Genomic DNA, 20988 nt, shown 5'->3' on the forward strand with positions numbered 1-20988 from the left:
ACACTTGAATGGGCACACCCGGAGGGGCATACTTGGTCAGGCAGAGTCGGATGGGCACACCCGGAGGGGCACACCCGGTCGGGCACACTCAGATGAGCACACCCTGGCGGGCACACTCGGAGGGGCACACCTGGAGGAGCACACTCAGACAAGCATACTCAGAGGGGCACACCCGGAGGGGCACAGCCGGATGGGTACACTCGGACGGGCACACCCGGAGGGGCACAGCCAGTCGGGCCCACCCGGATGGGTACACTCGGACGGGCACACCCGGAGGGGCACAGCCAGTCGGGCACACTCAGATGGGCACACCCTGGCGGGCACACCTGGAGGAGCACACTCAGACAAGCATACTCAGAGGGGCACACCCGGAGGGGCACACTCGGACGGGCCCACCCGGATGGGCACACCCGGAGGGACACACCCGGATGGGTACCCTCGGACGGGCACACCCGGAGGGGCACAGCCGTCGGGCAGGCCCAGAGGAGCCGGGGTGAGGCTGCATCGGACACTGGGAGAAGCCTCGGCCTCCTCGCTGGGAACGTGACCCGGACCGTGTCCTGCACATCCTCCGGAGGGCTCACCCCGGGGAGCACCTTCTGGCGAGAGGCCCGAGCGGCCGGGACTGACCGCAGTCATTCCCCCCTCAGGCCAAGGGAGTCCCTGGCAGACAATTCAAGACGACAGGACTGAAAATGCACACACACAGCCACAGAAGGACTTCCGGGTGCTCTTCCGAGTTTAAAAAACCAAACCAAACCAACCCCCACAAAAACATAAAACGCACCCGGCTTGCAAGGAATGGACGATTTACGTAAGACAGAACGTCGGAGCCGGCCTGGCGCGGCTCAGTGGTTGAGCGTCGATCCAGGAACCGAGGTTCGATTCCCAGCCAGGGCACGTACCAGGCTGTGGGCTTCCTCCCCAGCGGGGGGCATGCAGGAGGCAGCCCATCCATCCCCCTCATCGTTGCTATTTCTCTCTCCCCCTCCCTCTCTGAAATCAATGGAAACATTTAAAAAAACACCTTGCTCAGTTATAACGCAGCCTGGAGAGCGGCATTCTGTTCTGAAAACGCCCTATGGGCTCGGAGGGACTGGCCAGCACCATCCCTGTAGGTCACCGCCACCTGGTCTGACGGCCTGTCTGCCAGCCACACCTGCACTCTCGCCAGCACCTGCCTGATGCTGACGGTGCCCCCGTGTCTGCTGAGGGCTAGGCCTCGGGGTGAGAGACATTGGCCAGGGGAACGCAGGACTAAGCCTGTTCTTTCTCTCTTCTCTGCTTGATGGTGCCGCGGGAGAGAGGCCGGGGCCGGGGCGGGGCTCACCCGAGCGTGCGCAGGTAGGGCAGCACGCCGCTGGCGCTGAGGTAGTGCGTGACCATGCCGCTGCCGGGCGCCAGGCTGGTCCTGATGTAGGGCTGCACCCGCAGCCCCGCCTCCACCGCCTTCTTGGCCAGCAGACCTGCGGACAGACAGGGAGGCCATGGGCTGCCACACGGAGGGACGGACAGGCGCCAGGGGGAGCCCCACACTCACGCACTTGTTTCCCCCCCCCCCCCCACTCCCGCCCCCCGCCTCCCGCCACGCGTTCCACCTGAGACCAGCGCTGCGGAGGCGCAGCCCGGCACAGGCTCCGGCTCGCATGGCCTGAGCCGTTTCCGTTGCCACCGTCACGGTAAGCGAAGCCACTGAGTCGGGGCCCGGTGCCCACGTTAAGCGTGTGGTGTGCACAGGGCGGACGCATGGCGGCCCTGCCCGTGTCTCCTCTCACGCTCAGCGGGTCCGGCACAGCCATGGCGGCTCCCAGACCAGACCTGCCAGGCACAGCCCTCCTGGTCGCACGGCTTCAACCACCACCACACGTGTCAGTTACGTGTGCCTTCCTTCCGTGTGACACAGGAAAACCGGTGACACAGCCTTGGCCCAAGGGACAGAAAGGCCGTGGCGGAGGGAGGACGGGGGCCTCGCACGCCCCTACCTGCGGCCAGCATGACGGACGGGTTGCAGTTGTTGGTGCAGCTGGTGAGGGCGGCGACGACGACGGCGCCGTGCGACAGGCGGTAGTCACGCCCTTCGTAGTGGAGGGCGACGGCGGCCTCCTGCTTCTCGGCCGCGATCTGGAAGCCCCGGAACCCCACCTGGAGGGATGCCCACACACATGAGCACGTTCTGACACGGAGAGAGAGCACGGCCCTGCCCGGTGTGGCTCAGTGGATAGAGCCTCGGCCTGCGGACTGAGGAGTCCCGGGTTCGATTCCCGGTCAAGGGCACAGGCCTGGGTTGCAGGCTTGATCCCTAGTGTGGGGAGTGCAGGAGGCAGCCAATCAATGATCCTCTCTCATCACTGATGTTTCTCTCTCCCTCTCCCTTCCTCTCCAACATCAAAACATCTAAAGGAAAAAAGAAAAGAAAAAGGAAACACATGCGGGGACTGAACACTCCACGTCAGACATGTGTGAGGTGTGACAGCTGGGACCCAGCTGGACCCTGCGTGCCGCCATGAGGCACCTGCTGCCCACAGTCCCCCCTGCTGCTGTGAGCCCAGCCCACGGGCCCGGCTCTCCCTCAGCTCCGGTTCTAACCATTCCTGCCACAGCAACTCTGAGGCGGGGCCAGCTGTGTGTGCAGGTGGCCCCAGGGATCTGCCCCCAACGACTGCGTGTGTGTGTGTGTGTGTGTGTGCGTGTGCATGCGCGTGTAGAATCTGCTGGAGTTGGCGACGGTTGGAGCAAGGCCCGTTGGAATTCACGACGCTATCTGAACTCCTGTACAAGCCTGACATTTCCCATAAGAAAATCAACCAACTGTAAAAACCAAAGCTCTGGAAAGACAGAGAGGCCAGCCCGCAGCACAGAGAACGTGGAGCCACGCGTGTCAGGCGGGTGGGTTTTCTGAGTCGGCAGATCCCGCCGAAACGTCTGAGCCGGTGGGAACACGCCAGGGGAGCCTCAGCCACGCAGTATCGGCAGGGGAAACGGGGCTTTGACCGGAAGCCAGCCTTTGGGCTGGAACCTCAGGGACCCGTGTGGAGGCTGCCGGGCAGCGGGGGCGGACGGACGGGGAGCCCACCTTCTCACTGAGGCAGGCGCGGAAGTCCCTCTTCATCTCCGTCACAGCCACCCTGTCCTGCGGCCTCTTGGGACCGCTGACCGTTGCCACGATGGAGCTCAGGTTGATCCGGATCACCTGGACGAGGAGAGGGAAGAGTAAGTACATTTGTATTTTTTAAAATAGATTTTACTATTTTTTTACAGAGAGGAAGGGAGAGGGACAGAGAGTTAGAAACGTCGAGGAGAGAAACATCGACCAGCTGCCTCTTACACACCCCCCACTGGGGATGTGCCCGCAGCCAACATACACGCTCCTGACGGGAATCGAACCTGAGACCTTTCAGTCCGCAGACCGACGCTCTATCCACTGAGCCACACCGGTTTCGGCTATATTTGTATTTTTTAAATGCAACTTGTTGTAATGGGGAAACACACCCACCAAAGGTATTTAAAACCCCATTTAACTTAAGATATGAAAACGTGCTAAAAGCAAGACTACAGATGCATATGCAAACTGCCACACCAACAAGTGTCCTCTACGTGAATTTCTTCCCACTGCCCCGCCCACAGCAGCACCGTCCCTACCGGCGCCTGGGATCTGGGCATGCCCTGCCTCGGCTCAGACCGCCCTCTCTGCCTGGGCCGAGTGAGCCTTCCTTCTCCGCTTCACTGAAAGAAAAACCTACGTACAACTAGTGAGCAGGGCCACAGAGAACGTGTTAATAACAACAATCCTATTTAACGAGGAGGAAATATGCAAATTGACCATCACTCCGCCACAAAATGGCAGCACCTGGCCACGGAGGGACTCTGGCCAGGGAGGGCAGTTGTGGGCCATGAGGCCAGCAGGTGATGGCATTTTTTTTGGGGGGGAGGATTAGGCCAGCAGTGGGGATCAGTTGGGGGTGAGCAGGCCGGCAGGCAGAGTGGTTAGGGGTGATCGGGCAGGCAGGCGAACAGTTAGAAGCCAGCTGTCCCGGATTGTGAGAGGGATGTCCAACTGCTGATTTAGGCCCAATCCCATGGGTACATCCCCCGAGGGGTCCCGGATTGGAGAGGGTGCAGGCCACTGAGGCACACCTCCCAGTGCCCTGTGCACCGAGCCTCCAGTAGTAACAACGGCTGTCAGCACTGAGCCTGTCCGAGGGCACGTGCGCCTCCTCGCGTCCGAATCCGTGTGGCAGCGTCACCTTCGCACTCGGCGACGGGGACCGGGGGCGGAGGCTCGTGGCTCGTCGGCTCACACAGCTGACAGCCCTCAGAGGCGGGGCCCGGGGCTCCGGCCGGCGGCTCCGCCCTCACCTGCGAGTACTCGGGCTGCCCCGCGTCACTCCGCTCACTCCGGAACAGCCTCACAGCCTTCAGGTAGGCTTCCATGGAGCTGAGCTTGGCTTTGTCGAAACCTGGAACACGAACAGCGGAAACCCGGAGAGGGGTTCTGAAACCTCGGGGGAAAGGGGCCGAGTTCCAAGGATGAGCAAGAGACGCACGTTACAAATTACTGAGCGGCCGGAACTGGCTTCTCTGCGAATCAGCACCGGACAGCGCTCGGAGCCTTTCTGAGCAGCTGGCAGCCCCTCCAGGTGACAGATGGAAGCAGGACCAGGGACGCTGGGCAGAGCGGGCCCCTCACCAAGGGGACTAAGGGGACAAGGGAGGCGCAGACCTGCGCTCGGCTCCTTCCTTTAAGCTGCGTCTCAATGGGTCCGTGGAGACTTTAAGGCTATAAAAAGTCATCTGATGGCCGAGACCAGTTTGGCTCAGTGGATAGAGCATTGGCCTGCGGACTGAAAGGTCCCGGGTTCGATTCCAGTCAAGGGCATGTACGTTAGTTGCAGGCACATCCCCGGTAGGGGGTGTGAAAGAGGCAGCTGATCGATGATTTTCTCTCATTGATGTTTCTAACTCTCTATCCCTCCCCTTTCCTCTCTGTAAAAAAATCAATAAAAATGTATTTAACAAAAATAAAAATAAAAATCCATCTGAGCCGAAACCGGTTTGGCTCAGTGGTAGAGCGTCGGTCTGCGGACTGAAAGGTCCCGGGTTTGATTCCGGTCAGGGGCATGTACATTGGTTGCGGGCACATCCCCGATAGGGGGTGTGCAATAGGCAGCTGGTCGATTTTTCTCTCATCGACGTTTCTAGCTCTCTATCTCTCTCCCTTCCTCTCTGTAAAAAATCAATAAAAAAATAAAAAAAATCCATCTGATGGTTTATGTGAGCCATTGTCCCAAAATCACGTGATTTCATGAACATAAAAAACCAAGGCAGTGTTCACCCACCAGCCCTCCTGCTCCTCACCTGTGTGCTCCAAGTGTCTTAGCGTCACACTGTCCACAGGGAAGAAGCTGAGGGGAGCACCGTACTCCGGACTCATGTTGGCGATGGTCGTCCGGTCCACCACGGACAACTGCGAGACTCCGCTTCCGAAAAACTCCACGAACTTCCCGGCCACGCCCGCCTGCCTGAGGTGCTGTGTGCGGGACGCAGACGCACGGTTAGCAACGAGATGGCTCCGACTCCCCGAAAACCCTACACCCGTCCCCACCCTGGAGAAGGGAAACAGAGGACGGTGCTGCCCTATGCACACGCTCGCTGTGGCCCAGCGCTCTGAGATGAACAGGCAGAAGGGAGGTCAGCATCAGTGCTGGGCGGGAGAGGGCGTGACACTCATGGCTGGGATTCCCGTGTCCCCGTTCTGAGATGGGGTGCAGGGTGGATCCCGGTGCGTGCCTTTTCCTCGCTGAGCAGCACATAAAGGAACTGCACTTCCAGCCACCGATGGCGTCTAGGGCTGAATTAAATACTCAAACGGCGATCACACTGCGTATATGAACACAGTTATACACCCTGCACATCCCAGCTCCTGTCCACACATTCACAGCAATCATCGTTATAGGCCAGTTCCATTTTGATGGGATTTACCAGGTGGCTCCAAACTTAATTCCTTCTAACGGCCTTTTTCTTTTCTTTTAAAATATATTTTGATTTTTTACAGAGAGGAGGAGAAAGGGATAGAGAGTTAGAAACGTCAATGAAAGAGATTCATTGATCAGCTGCCTCCTGCATACCCCGCACTGGGGATGTGCCTGCAACCAAGGTGCATGCCCTTGACCGGAATCGAACCTGGGACCCTTCAGTCTGCAGGCCAACGCTCTATCCACTGAGCCACACTGGTTTCAGCATAACGGCCTTTTTCTCAGTCACTACCAAGTAACCGGAGCAGCTGCCCACCCTCCCTCACTGTACAGCTGGCTCAGACTGGCGTGGGGAGAGCCGGGGCGGCCAGGAGGGAAACCACCTCGGGCCTCTGAAGACTTTAGCCCTCCGGGTGGGGTCACCTGACCCAAACTCTACAGATGCACACGCGCAAGCCTAAGAGACGTGTCTCCTTCGATTCACGGTGGTTGCTTTTGCAATAAGAGCGAGACAGGTTAGAGCACATGTGTCAAACACAAGGCCCGCGGGCCAAATCCGTCCCGCCAGGCCTTGCAATGTGGCCCGCACCGCGCTGTCATCATTGCACTCCGCTGCGTTTCCATCACAATGACAGTTTATGACTGTTCAGTAAACCATTCGGCCCGCGATTTAGGCTGGATTTTAGATTTTGGCCCCTTCTCTGATTGAGTTCGACACCCCTAGGTTAGAGACACCGAGAGGCTGCCCTCACCAAACAGTGAGGATTTGAAAACCACAGGATTAACCCTGTCAAGACCGTGAATAGGACCGGACCTCCACCAGGTACAACCTTCAGTAATCAGCTTCTGTACCCGCAGGTCAAAATGTTAAAGCCAGGCTCAGGGCACTGTTTCTTTAAGGATGCGGGAGGAGGGGGGGGATTGGAGATGCTGCAGGGAAGAATCGATCTCCATGGAAACATAATGGGATGCTCCTCTTCCTTCAGGAATAGGCTGTAATTACCAATTTAGCTTCTTGACCTTTGGTCCATACACAAATCAATCATTTCTGCAAGGTGTCAAAGGCTTCCCAAATGGGGAAGGATCAATACTGGGTGCTGGGAGGGGGCAGTACGTTCTTCCCTGCGGACGTCCTGAAGATCCCCCCACCCCCCACAACCGCCCGCTGCCCGCGGGGAGCACAGTGGGCCCAGGTGCGGGACTTCCCCGTGTGAACGGAGTCACACGATCACACTGTGACAGCCCCAGCTGGGGAGCAGCCCCGTCTAAGCCCCCCAGGGCTCTCTCCTCTGACACAGGCCACCTCGTGGGCTTCGTGTCAAAACACAATGAAACCAAGCCAGCGAGCACCAGGAATCCCGGGGGTGCGGACAGCGGTCACTGGAGACCTCCGTGCAGGGCTATGAAGCAACGCGGAGCAGCCCACAGGACAGCCTGACGCACCCTGGCCGGTGTGGCTCAGTGGATAGAGCGTCGGCCTGTGGACTGAGGGGTCCCGGGTTTGATTCCGGTCAAGGGCACATCCCCAGTGGGGGGCGTGCAGGAGGCAGCCGACCCGTGATGCTTTCATCCTGGATGTTTCTCTCCCTCTCCCTCCCTCCCTGAGGTCAATGACAATGTATTTACAAAGAACGGCTGACGCTACTGCAGCCCCAGTCGCTGTTTCTGAAAGGACCCCGGGTAGAACGATGGTCTCGAAGGGGCAGGTAACTGCGTGACATGTTAAAGGAGACTAGACTTTCCCAACACACACAGAGCCCCCAGCTGCGTGCTGAGGCAGGGGCAGGGGCAGGGGCAGGGGCTGGGGCAGGGGCAGGGGCTGAGGCAGGGGCTGGGGCTGGGGCTGAGGCAGGGGCAGGGCTGAGGCTGGGGCAGGGGCAGGGGCTGAGGCAGGGGCAGGGCAGGGGCAGGGGCTGAGGCAGGGGCAGGGCTGGGGCTGGGGCTGGGGCTGGGGCAGGGGCTGAGGCAGGGGCAGGGGCTGGGGCTGGGGCTGGGGCAGGGGCAGGGGCAGGGGCTGGGGCTGGGGCAGGGGCTGGGGCTGGGGCTGGGGCAGGGGCAGGGGCAGGGGCAGGGGCTGGGGCAGGGGCTGGGGCAGGGGCAGGGCGCAGGGGCTGGGGCAGGGGCAGGGGCAGGGGCAGGGGCTGGGGCAGGGGCTGGGGCAGGGGCAGGGGCAGGGGCTGGGGCAGGGGCAGGGGCAGGGGCAGGGGCTGGGGCAGGGGCAGGGGCTGGGGCAGGGGCAGGGGCAGGGGCAGGGGCAGGGGCTGGGGCTGGGGCAGGGGCTGGGGCAGGGGCAGGGGCAGGGGCAGGGGCAGGGGCAGGGAGGGCTCCAGAACCCATCTGGCAGTGCTGCCCCATTCCTGGGCAGCCCTGGCCCTCGAGAGTCCGTCAGCCTCACGGCGCCTCTTTCTCAGAGTGGAGGCGGGAAAAGGCCCGGCAGCACCACCCTCCGGGCTGTGAGGGGGACGAGGGAGCCGGCCTCCGGGACGGAGGGTCTCGCCAGCACCAGGGCACGTACCTTGGTGATGCCCAGAACGACGTCGATGGACGTGACGAAAGGGTTGGAGGAGCCGGTCAGCTCGCACCCCACCACCTCGGGCAGCGTGAGGGACACGGGCAGCCCCAGCATCACGGCCTCGGTCTCGATGCCTCCGACCCCTGCAGCGAGACGCACGCACGTGTGAGCACAGGACTGGGGGGCCCGCGCGGCTCCGCAATCTGTGGGCTCCAAACCCGCTCTCCTCGCGCACATGGCGAGACCCCGATCTCACCGTGAGGCTAAGTCCTGGAAACACTGAGTCCCGGTTAGGCTAAACAGGGTCACACACTCAAGACGTAATACCGAAAGCACACACATGTCCCAAACCCTCTCTTAGCCCAGCCAGGTATGTCTCTGTGGTTGAGTGATGACCCAGGAACCAGGAGGTCAGGGGTTCGATTCCCAGTCAGGGCACATGTCCAGGTTGGGAGCTCCATCCTCAGTGTGGGGGCATGAGGGCGGCAGCTGATCCGTGATTCTCTCTCATCACTGATGTTTCTCTCTCTCTTCCTTCCTCTCTGAGATCAATAAAACAATATTTAAAAAATAAAACAACCCGCCGAAAACCGGTTTGGCTCAGTGGTAGAGCGTCGGCCTGCGGACTGAAGGGTCCCGGGTTCGATTCCGGTCAAGGGCATGGACCTTGGTTGCGGGCACATGCCCAGTAGGGGGTGTGCAAGGGGCAGCTGATCGATGACTCTCATCGATGTTTCTAACTCTCTATCCCTCTCCCTTCCTCTCTGTGAAAAACCAATAAAATATATATATTTTTAAAAATAAACAGACCCCCCTGACCACCCCGTCCCACCCTCGGGAGCTGAGCTCTCCCCTCCTGCTGCCCGGACGGGGCTGCACGACCCGCGAGGCCCCGCCCTCGGCGGAGGACGGCGGCGGCAGCGGCACTCACCCCAGCCCAGGACGCCCAGGCCGTTCACCATGGGGATGTGGGAGTCCGTGCCCACCACGCTGTCCGGGAAGAGCAGGGCCTCCTCCTCGAAGACCACCCGCGTCAGGTACTCCAGGCTCACCTGGTGCGCCAGGCCCGTGCCGGGCGGGACCAGGGCCACGTTCCGGAAGGCGCGCGAACACCACTGGGCAAGGTGCAAAGAGACGTGTGCTCACCATCACGGCATACACACGGACACTAAACATCCGACCAGCCGAAACCGGTGTGGCTCAGTGGTACAGAGCGTCGGCCTGCGGACCGAAGGGTCCCGGGTTCGATTCCGGTCAAGGGCATGGACCTTGGTTGCGGGCACATCCCCGGTGGGGGGTGTGCAAGAGGCAGCTGGTCAATGATTCTCTCTCATCGATGTTTCTAACTCTCTATCCCTCTCCCTTCCACTCTGTAAAAAATCAATAAAATATATTTTAAAAAAAACAAAAAAAACCCACTGGCCTCGATATAAACCCCGCACCTGCCCGTATCCATAAACTGCAATTAAAGTGCCCCCCGCGTCTATACCTTGAAGAACTGGAGCCTCTCCCGGTTCCTGCCGAATTCCACCTCCTGGCTCTTTAACACCGTCTCAGGCCTGCAGGGAGGGAGAGCGCGGCAGAGTGTGTGTAACGGGGAGAGCCGCCCCTCTCCCGGGTCTCCCGGTCTTCCCTCCGCCACCGAGGGGCAGCGTCCGGGAAACTCCAGGCCTTTCCCACAAGGCAGTGCGGCCCCTAGGCGACCCGCTAGGAAGCGCAAGGCGTGTAAGGCCACGCCACATGTGACCCCACTGCCCTTCCTGGGTGTCGCTGGGAGTCGTGGCAAAACTAGCGTAAAATCCCACATGACCTCGTTTATTTACGGATGATAAAGAACATTATAAACTGAAGAACCAAAAGATAGATAGAGAGACAGTAAAGCAACAAGCAGACTGTCAAATTACAGTGGGGAGGTTGGGGAGATCTGGGGGAGATGAGAGATCAACCGAAGGACTTGTATACATGCATATAATAATAAGTACAACCAATGGACACAAAACTCTGGGGAGGGAGGATATGTACGGGACGGGGGGCATTGGTATATGTACAAAAATAATAATAATAAAAATATTAAAAAAATAAAAATTAAAAAAATTAAAAAAAAAATTGTGTAAAATCAGGGGTAAGCGTGGCTGGTCTCTGACAGCAGAGGCGGCAGCAGCTCACACACCATCAGCGTGAGCGTGCCACCCGGGCCTCCTGGCAGGGCCGTGGCCAGCACCAGCTCCTCCTCTCACCGTGGCCCCGAGCCCGCCCCCCCCCCCCCTGCGGGCTGCAGGTGGGCGGACTCATTCCCTCCGGGCAGGACAGAGCCCGTCAGGGACTGCACTGCATCTAACAGACGTTTTAAAATCGTTACAGCCCAGCTGGTGATTAAGGCTTGATTGAATATCAATACACGTAAATCACACGTGCCCTCCAGGGCCCAGATGCTTATAGCTGTTCAATGGGCGAGGTTCTCAGTACAAAGACCCCGTTAATAATTCCCGGCTGAGCCGTCTCTCTCGGGAGACTTCCTAATCACTCCGGACCCAGCCCCCCAGGCCGGGGCAGAATCTGAAGGAAGCCCCCCAGATTACCCCAGCCGCAGCACCTGGGGCCTTAAAGGGCCATCCTCCGCGGGAGGCAGCGATCCGCACTCTGCCTGCGCCTGCAGTGAGGACATCCCTGACACACCGAGGCACACACAGCTACTGCTTTTTACACAGCCCGGACAACATGGAGCCCATCTTACTGCTTTATAACTTAGACTTAGAACTGAAGGGAAGAGTTACCCCACACTGGGTTTTTAGAAATAAAAAATGGACCACCTTGGCCCTTCCCACGCTGCCAGTTACAGAGACAATAAACCACCAGTGATGTTCGAGGCAATAGACGCTCCTTCCCAAGAATCTCTGTGTAAGAGGAGATGGTGATCTGAGAGTCCGCACACTGGGCAGCGGGAATGAGGAGCGAGGGCATAAGATGCCATAATGGAGGGCCAGGGCCCACAGGCCATAGTGAGCTCTTAGGAAGGAGGAACAGAGGTCCCTATAGCCTCCAGGTACCTCAATACAGCCAAAACTAAAGGAAAAAAAGAAAAAAAAAGAAAAGAAAATTTAACTCGCACCGTCCGGCCGTCCCGCATCTGGATCGGCTCAGTCAGTGATCACATGCAACGACACGGTGTAACGGAGGAGCCAACATAAAATCCCTCCTCGTAGGGAGCAAAGCCGGGACTATAAGTAAGTAGGGAATCCCCAGAAGGAAGATGAATACTGAGCATGTGCCTGGCACACACTCACTAAGATAACAGCTCTCCGTGTGAGACGCAGGACGCTGCTCTGCCCAGGAAGCCTAATGGTTCCCTCCTGGGGCAGAGCCGACCTAACGGTGTGCCCTGCTGGGACACAGGACATACGAGGCAGCATCCCACACGGACAGTCCGGGCCCCGGAGCAGGGCTGGGTGTGGGGGGGAAGGTGGAGGGAATGGGTTCCCGGGGAGCCAGCGCAGAGGTGTATATGTGTGTGTGTGTGTGTGTTGGAGGGTGGGGGAGGTGGAGGTGGTGGGGGGATGGGGGACGAGTTCCTGGGGAGCCAGCGCAGGGGTGTGTGTGTGTGTGTGTGTGTGTTTTGGGGGGTGGGGGGAGGTGGAGGCGGCAGGAGGGTGGGGGAGGTGGAGGAGGTGGGGGTGGGAGGAGGGAGGTGGAGAAGGTGGGGAGGGTGGGGGAGGTGGAGGAGGTGGGGGTGGGAGGAGGGAGGTGGAGAAAGTGGGGAGGGTGGAGGGAGGTGGAGAAGGTGGGGAGGGTGGGGGAGGTGGAGGGATGGGGGACAGGTTCCGGGGAGCCAGCAGGGTAAGAGGAGGAAGGCCGTACGCACTCGGGCACCGGCTGCAGGTGGAAGGGGCACAGCAGGGGTGTGTGCTGTTGGGGGTGCGGGGTAGGGGGAGGTGGGGGGATGGGGGACGGGTTCCGGGGAGCCAGTGGCAGGGTGAGAGGAAAAAGGCCGTACGCACTCGGGCACCGGCTGCAGGTGGAAGGGGCACAGCAGGGGTGTGTGCTGTTGGGGGTGCGGGGTAGGGGGAGGTGGGGGAATGGGGGGATGGGGTGATGGGGGACGGGTTCCGGGGAGCCAGTGGCAGGGTGAGAGGAAAAAGCCGTACGCACTCGGGCACCGGCTGCAGGTGGAAGGGGCACAGCAGGGGCGTGTTCTCGATCTGCGTGGACGGCTTCCCGGCGCCGCGGGCCGGGCCCGGCTCCCCCGGCTCGCAGGGCCCCCGGCAGGCGGCCGGGCCCCGGCAGGGCAGCCTCCTGGGCGGCGCTGGCGCTTTGAGCGGCGAGAGCTTGGCTGCTCTGGGCTGGTCCCCGCCTCCAGGGTTGGGCGCGTTCTGTATCGCACTGTCAGCCCCACGAGGGAACGAAAGCCGGTTAACGAGAAACTCAGCTCTTCACACCCCCCAGCACACACACGCCAGGCCACACACACACACACACACACCACCAAGCACACACACGCCAGGCCACACACACACACACACACACACACCACCAAGCACACACACGCCAGGCCACACACACACACACACCCCAGCACGCACACGCCAGGCCACACACACACACACACACACACCACCAAGCACACACACGCCAGGCCACACACACACAGCACAGCACGCACACGCCAGGCCACACACACACACACACACACCCCAGCACGCACACGCCAGGCCACACACACACACACACACACACACAGCATGCACACGCCAGGCCACACACACACACACACACACCCCAGCACGCACACGCCAGGCCACACACACACACACACCCCAGCACGCACACGCCAGGCCACACACACACACACACCCCAGCACGCACACGCCAGGCACACCACACACCACACACACACACCCCCCATCATGCACACGCCAGGCCACACACACACGCCAGGCCCCCCACACACACCCCATCATGCACACGCCAGGCCACACACACACACACACCCCAGCACGCACACGCCAGCCCACACACACACACACACCCCAGCACGCACACGCCAGGCCACACACACACACACACACACACACCCCAGCACGCACACGCCAGGCCACACACACACACACACCCCAGCACGCACACGCCAGGGCGCACACACACACACACACACCCCAGCACGCACACGCCAGGGCGCACACACACACACACACACCCCAGCATGCACACGCCAGGCCACACACACACACCAGGCCACACACACACACACACACACACACCCCAGCATGCACACGCCAGGCCACACACACACCACCAGCACGCACACGCCAGGCCACACACACACACACACACACACACACACACAACCAGCATGGATACTCCCCCTCCCCCCCTCCCGCCATGCCCGCCCGTGGGCATCACGGTACCATTTGCTGAAGTCGATCTGCAGAGAGTGGTCGACGGTGAGGTCCGTGGGGCAGGCAGGGTGGACTCTCTTGGGGTCCCCGCCCAGCGTCTTCACCGCCTCCCGCATCGCTGCGAGGTCCACCATGGCCGGGATGCCCCTGGAAGCAGAGGGCACACTGAGCTCTAGCTGTCCCGCACAGGGGCGCCCGCTGTGAGACGCACTTACCCGTTTCTGGATTTAAAAGGACCCGTTTGGCCGGGGCCGGTGTGGCTCAGTGGATAGAGCGTCGGCCTGCGGACTGAGAGGTCCCAGGTTCGATTCCGGTCAAGGGCATGTGCCTTGGTTGTGGGCACATCCCCAGTGTGTGTGTGTGTGTGGGGGTGCAGGAGGCAGCTGACGGATGATTCTCTCTCATCGATGGTTCTAGCTTTCTATCCCTCTCTCTTCCCCTCTGTAAAAAAATCAATAAAACATGTTTAAAAAGAAAAAAAGAAAAAGAAAAAAGATCTGTTTGGCCTAACCGGCGTGGCTCAGTGGATAGTGCACCAGCCTGCGGATGGAAGGGGCCCAGGTTCGATTCCGGCCAAGGGCGCATGCCTCAGCTGCAAGCTCAATCCCCAGTAGGGGGCGTGCAGGAGGCAGCCCATCAGTGATTCTCTCTCAACATTGATGTTTCTATCTCTTTCTTCCTCTCCCTTCCTCTCTAAAACCAATAAAAACGTATTTAAAAATAAAATAAAAAGGACCCCTTTTTAATCTGCATTCGTGCTTGACAAGGGCCTTGCTACCCAGAGCTGGACGCTCCCTGGCTGATGACTAACATGAGATGCTGAGAGCGTGAGTGCTCAGAGGCGGATGCTCAGACCCAGGAGAACTGCGGGGACGGCGGATGCACCCCTCCCCCTGCCTGCCATGTCACGTGACCCCGCCTTCTCCAGGGCCCTGGCCCTCCCGCTGGCCCTCAGTTACCCACTGGACACACTCCCGCCGCCAGGCAACCAGCACTGAGCAAAGACGAAGCTCCCGTGAAGCAGGAACCCCGCCCGCCCGCCTGGGGCCGAGGGCGTGCGCTCTGCCAGCTAACCCTGCCCTCCTCTGACATCGACTCAGGGCACCTCTCCTAGTGCCGCCTCCCTGACCCCAGGGCAGCGAGGCCCTTCAGGGGGCGTGGGCTCTGGCTCCCGGGAGGGGCCGACCTGGATCTGCCCCGGGCCCACGGGGACCACCGGGCAGGCACCGTGGCGGGAAAGGCCTGGGGGGAGGGGGGCAGCCGTCAGCGTGCGGAGAAGTCTGAAAGCCTGAGCTGGTGAGACGACAGGGATGCAGCGGAACAAAAGTGGTTTTGAAATAAAGAACATGAGGAACAAGCACCTAAACTTTAAAGAATTGCTTCAGTTGAGAAAGGGCAATTTTTAAAGTCTTTTTAAAATTTTATCTTTTTAAATTTTTTGTTGATTTCAGAGAGGAAGGGAGAGGGAGAGATAGAAACATCAATGAGAGAGAATCACTGATCGGCTGCCTCCCGCACACCCCCCACTGGGGGGGGGGGTGAGAACGGAGCCCACAACCCGGGCATGTGCCTTGGCCGGAATCGAACCCGGGACCATTTGGTCCACAGGCCGACACCCTATCCACTGAGCCAAACCTGCTAGGGCAAGACTATTTAAAAAAAAAAAAAATGTATTTCTTTATTGATTTCAGAGAGGAAAGGAGAGGGAGAGAGAGAAACATCAGTGAGGAGAGAGAATCACGGATCGGCTGCCTCCTGCACGCCCCCCACTGGGGATCGGGCCCACCACCTGGGCATGTGCCCTTGACCAAAACTGAACCCAAGACTCTTCAGTCCGCAGGCCGACGCTCTAACCACTGCGCCACACCGGCCAGGACTAGAAAAGGGCAATTTTAAAAAACGTACGAACTGCCACTCAGAGCCAGGGCCAGGGCCGTTCGCGGACCGCACGCTCGGGGGCAGCGGCCACTCACGTGAAGTCCTGGAGGAGCACGCGGGCGGGGAAGAAGGGCACCTCTACGTGGCCCCGCGTGGCCCGCCAGTCCAGGATGTTCAGCACGTCCTCCCTCTTCAGCAGGAAGCCGTCGCAGTTCCTCACGGCCGCTTCCAGCAGGACCCGCACGGAGTACGGCAGGGCGTCTGGTTCGAGAGACAACGTTCAGGACAGTCACAACGAGGCATTACAAGGACTCGATTCACACAGAGTTAAAGGCACAGGGGCACTGCCCGGCGGGCACGGCTCAGTGGCTGAGGGGCTTCCCATGCACCACGAGGTCACAGTTCAATTCCCGGGCAGGGCACAGGCCTGGGCTGCGGCTGGGCCACCAGTAGGGGGCGTGCAGGAGGCAGCCCGTTGATATTTCTCATTGATGTTTCCATCTCCCTCTCCCCTCTGCTCTCTAAAATCAATAAAAACTTTTTATTGCACCAAACCAGAGAGGGTCAGACCTGCATCACCACCATTTGTCCACCATCCAGAACTGAAATGTCATTGCTGACAGGTACACATAAGGAACTGTTTGACATTGAAATTGGGTCTCAAAAGAACTGTTAGTCCAGAAAGAAACTCACTACAGACTGATTCATTTGCCTCTCAGCATCAAGATTATGGCTCGTCTCATTTTCGGTTCTTATAAGGGTATTTCCAGTAGGACACGATCTCACTCATCTGGGGGAAATGGTGAACAACATAGACAGACGAACAAGAACAGAAAAAGAGACAAGGAGCCGTGGGTCAGACTGTCGGACCTCAGAGGGAGGGTGGGGATAAAAAGGGAGAGATCCACCAAAGGACTTGTGTGCACACACATGAGCCTAACCAGTGGTCAGGGACAATAGGGGGGTGGGGGCATGAGGGGGGAGGGTGGGGGATTGGAATGGAATATAACGTTGATACCTTAATCAATAAAGAAATTACAAATAAAAAAAGATACAGACGCATAGTTTCTCGATTTACAAGTATTTCGTTCTATAATAGTAAACACAGAACAAAGCGCATCCTGTGAGCGCCAGGACCTGTCCCTCGGACGCCCCACGTGTAAGCAGGCCCCAAAGAGCAGATTCGGGACTTCACACGCGCGTGCCGACGTGGGCACGTGAGACTGGTGCGCGTACACGCACGTCCGGGGCAGACAGAGGGAAACGGAAAACCACAGAAAATGGGAATTCAGTACAACAACGAAGACAGCCCTTTAAGACAAACGTGGGTTCCACCGTGTAAAAGTCTAATAGGTTTACGACATTTCCGTCAAAAACGGCTCAAGTTTCACAGTGAATCAGGGTCACAGCTCAGTCAATTCACTTCCTGAAAAGCATCTTTCGATCTCGATGACTGGGGTTGATCAGGTTCCACATTAACGTTTTCTTTCACCCATGAGGCTGCCCCGGGGCGGGCGAGCGGGGGGGGGGGGGGGGGGGGGATGTGACCACACGAGGGGGGACACAGCGGTCTGAGGGCAGGGAGCCCCTGAGGCGTGGCCGCCAGGACAGACTCGCGGGAAAGCAGCGCTCACAGCCCACACCACCTTTTCGGCGAGAAAGGGAGTCTACCAAGCCCACGTACGGTAAATGTGTTGCTGTCTGATATGAGAGGGACAGGGGAGGGACAGGCTGGAAATCTCAGCATCTATTCCGCGCTGTCTGGCTGCACCAGGTCCCCGGCAGGACACGCACGAAGCACACACACGGCATTGACACGGAAGCTGTAATTCTGACACTGTCACCTTCACGGTTGTGAGAGGCGAAGGGCAGCTGACGCGGGTAGGTTGTGTGTCCATCACCGCCGTTTCCCACGGGCACTGCTGCCCTGCGTGCACGAGGAGGATAAAGTGGTCTGCGGCCAGGCCTGGGACCAGACTGTCAGTGTGAGGACGGCAAGCACAGCCCGAGGGCCCCCTGGACACAGAACACGGCCACTCCAGTGGAATCGTGGCTACAAACTTACAATTTATCTTTCTTTCTCAAAAACACGTGCTTCCTCGCTGTTCAGTGAAAATGCCTGCAACAAGGACAGTCCACTCGTCATCACCCTGATGCCCAGCGCTGCTCCGACAGCTCCCTCTGGGGCCCCCGCCTCAGAGCCAGCGGGGCATCGGAGACCGATGACGGCCACCCCCCGAACCCCTGCACTGACCCTGGAAGCGGCCGGAGCACCAGCTCCTGAAGCTGACAGCGGGGGCGGCCCTTCATCCCGTCTCCCCGGGTCCAGCCATGCACAGCGGAGAGCAAGTTCCCGTCGAGAAGGCCACAGCTACTGGTGCAGAAGGATGACAGAGACCTCACAAGGCCGGGGGGAGACCTGGACCAGACCCCAGGGAAGGGGGATGGATGGGGCAGGGCTGGAACCAGCAGGTGACCTGTGAACAGGCCTCCAAAGGCGGGGCCAGGCTGCTGACACCCACCCACAGGGCATCCTGAAAGTGGGGTGCCGTGGACACCCCACGCCTCTGATGGAGCAGGAAGCACACCCAGCCACTATGCAGCGTTCCTGCAACAAGCAGGCCTGAGCGGATCACACGCCAGCTCTACCAGCCACCAGAAGCACAGGGACAGGGCGGCGCCCCCAGGCCACCCCCACCGCCAGCACCCAGGCCACACAGCCCCCGTCTCCGCCAGCCCCACGCCCGGCACCCTCCCCTCTCCCGAGGACGGTCCCCTCACCCGCAGGGTCACGGGCCAGGACCCCCCTGGACGGAGCACCCAACCTCGGAGGGGCTGTGTGTTCCGATCCGTACGCCCCTGGTGAAGGCTGACTTATAAGCTGGGCAATCTCAGAGGGGACTCGTTCTAACCGCAGCTCAGCAGCCTGGACGTGCAGCGGCTCTCTGAAGTCCAGAACGTTCGCTTTTCCCGTAAAGGAAGACCTTGAGGCTTCTCTGGCGTGTCTGCATCGCCAGCACCTCCCTTCCCCTCCCCCAGCTTTGGGACTAGGATAGAAGGTGACGGCGACACCAGCGGCGAGACACTCTGTCGATGGCCTGGACGGCCGCGCAGCGGCGAGCGGACACCCCCCACCACTCCGCCCAGCGCGCAGCCTGAACCCCGGGACTGGGCGGGACCCAGGGGGACTGCTGTCCTGTCAGTCAGTGATGGCTGATGTTAAGCTTGCCTGCTGGAGTCTGTGACCGGCCGCGCCTTCTAAGGCAGGCCGTCCTTGCACTGCCACCCGTGTGCCCATCACTAACCACTGCGCTTCCTCGGCACAGGATGCTGCCTGAGCCACGGGCACGTCCCACCTGGAGCACCCACCACTGCTGGCCGCCTGGGCTGACCGGGGCTGGGAGAGAACTGGCTGGATACCACCCCCCCCCCCCCCCCGGAATCTCTGGGATCCTGAGAATCCGGAAAGCGGATCCTGTAACGACAGATAACAGACAAGCCGGTGATGGGAAGCTGGAGCAGGAGGAGGGCGGCATCGCACTTCAGCAGAGGGAGAGCCCGCAGGTGCCGGGCCCAGAGGCTGTGCCGCCGCCCGGGGAGGGGGTGAATCAGGTCCAGCCGGCCCCCAGGGTGCAGGCCCGGCGCATGCAGACCAGAGGCTGCTGCTGAGGTTGGCAGCCGCGCCGCCCAGGGCAGTCACAGCCGCCGGGCTGATGGCCGGTTTCCTTGCTCTGGGATGCACTGTGGCATTTAGTTGTGGAATTTCTCCAGGAAGCGCTCACGAGGCCATTCCACACCGCCGCCTGCAGCTCCCCAGGGCGGCTCCGGTGTGAGATGCCGTCCCCGTGGGCATGGCCTCTGCCCGGACAGGAGACTTCCCCACAGAGGCTCCGCCAGGCTCCTTCACGGAGACGGGGATGGCCCGGCCCCAGAGCCGACCTCGCAGGAGGAACGCAGTCCCTGGGCAATGAGCACAGCAGCTGGTCCCGCCCCGCCTGGAGTGTGGTCCTGAGGGGCAGCTGGACTGTAAGTAGAAGGCAGGCTCTAGCCGGTGTTGCTCAGTGGATAGAGCGTCGGCCTGCGGGCTCAAGGGTCCCAGGTTCAATTCCGGTCAAGGGCATGTGCCTCGGTTGTGGGCACATCCCCAGTGGAGGGCATGCAAGAGGCAGCTGATCAATGATTCTCTCTCATCGATGTTTCTAACTCTCTATCCCTTTCTCTTCCTCTCTGTAAAAAAAATCAATAAAAATTAAAAATAAATAAAAGTAGAAGGCAGAGTCCAAGGCCAAACTGCTCACAGAAGGTGTGTGACTACAGGCCAATTCCTCGGCTCCTGGACGCAATGCCCCCTCGCCACGAAGTGGACACAAGACCGCCCACACGCTCTGTGGAAACCCCTGTGGACAGACCAACCTCAGGAGCTGCTCAAGGCCAGGGGCCTGCAGAGAACGTACTGGAGGAGCCCTGGCTGGTGGCTCAGTGGTTAGAGCCAAGTCACGCAACCAGGGGTCTCGAGTTCCACTGCTGGTCAAGGTTCCATTCCGGGGTTGCAGGTTCGATCCCCAACCCAAGTCGGAGCATGGAAGGGGGGCAACCAATCAATCGATGGGTTTCTCTCACATCAATGTTTCTCTCTCTCTCTCTCTTCCCCTCCCTTCTTCTATCTCCAACAAACATCAGTGGATTTCCAGCTCCGAACCAGCCATTCTCATCTGTTGCCCAGAGAGCGCCGAAGAACCAGAAGAGCAGGGTCCCGTTCAGGGCCCTCCTTTCACTCGCGGGCAGACAGGAGGCAACAAGGGCCTTCATTGCCGGTGAAGTGGTGAAGGTGCCGACAGCGGCCTGTGCTCCCAGGGCCGGCCCCCTGCTCCATGGAGCGCGTCCCCCGTGTCCACACCTCCGCGGCAGGCCCGGAAGCAGCCTGGGCCCTGGGAGGCCCACAACCAATACCCGTGAGAAAGCACACGGGAGCAGGGGTCCCTCACGCAGGGGCCTGCCATCAGCACAGACAGACCGGAAAGGCGTCCTGAGCAGCCAGGGGGCTGGGCGGCCACGGGGCTGGGCGGCCAGGGGGCTGGGCGGCCAGGGGGCTGGGCGGCCACGGGGCTGAGCGGCTGTGGGGGCCGAGCGGCTGTGGGGGCCGAGCGGCCGCAGGGCCATGTGCAAACTCAGAGGCAGAGGCCTGTCTGCGGTGGAGCAGAGGGAGCAGAGGGGTGGGAACCTGAAACCTAGA

At 60.2% G+C, this 20988-nt stretch overlaps 1 protein-coding gene across 2 annotated transcripts in view; it reads right to left on the reverse strand.

The window, feature by feature from the left end:
* Nucleotides 1–20988, reverse strand: part of IREB2 (iron responsive element binding protein 2) — a 39442-nt gene that overhangs the window by 11558 nt on the left and 6896 nt on the right. Inside the window, exons 3-13 of one of the 2 annotated variants that reach the window (XM_036415608.2) lie at nucleotides 15851–16016; nucleotides 13887–14024; nucleotides 12631–12861; nucleotides 9974–10043; nucleotides 9416–9599; nucleotides 8488–8627; nucleotides 5356–5527; nucleotides 4357–4457; nucleotides 3074–3190; nucleotides 1983–2142; nucleotides 1331–1466 (exon numbers count right to left, since the gene is read on the reverse strand). In XM_036415608.2, the coding sequence (XP_036271501.1) occupies nucleotides 1331–1466; nucleotides 1983–2142; nucleotides 3074–3190; nucleotides 4357–4457; nucleotides 5356–5527; nucleotides 8488–8627; nucleotides 9416–9599; nucleotides 9974–10043; nucleotides 12631–12861; nucleotides 13887–14024; nucleotides 15851–16016 (1615 nt within the window). The remainder of the gene's footprint in view (nucleotides 1–1330; nucleotides 1467–1982; nucleotides 2143–3073; nucleotides 3191–4356; nucleotides 4458–5355; nucleotides 5528–8487; nucleotides 8628–9415; nucleotides 9600–9973; nucleotides 10044–12630; nucleotides 12862–13886; nucleotides 14025–15850; nucleotides 16017–20988) is intronic. The other variant, XM_036415609.2, reaches the window with a different exon arrangement.

Source organism: Pipistrellus kuhlii, unplaced genomic scaffold (genome assembly GCF_014108245.1).
Source record: "Pipistrellus kuhlii isolate mPipKuh1 unplaced genomic scaffold, mPipKuh1.p scaffold_m20_p_50, whole genome shotgun sequence".
In the NCBI taxonomy this organism is placed as follows: domain Eukaryota; kingdom Metazoa; phylum Chordata; class Mammalia; order Chiroptera; family Vespertilionidae; genus Pipistrellus; species Pipistrellus kuhlii.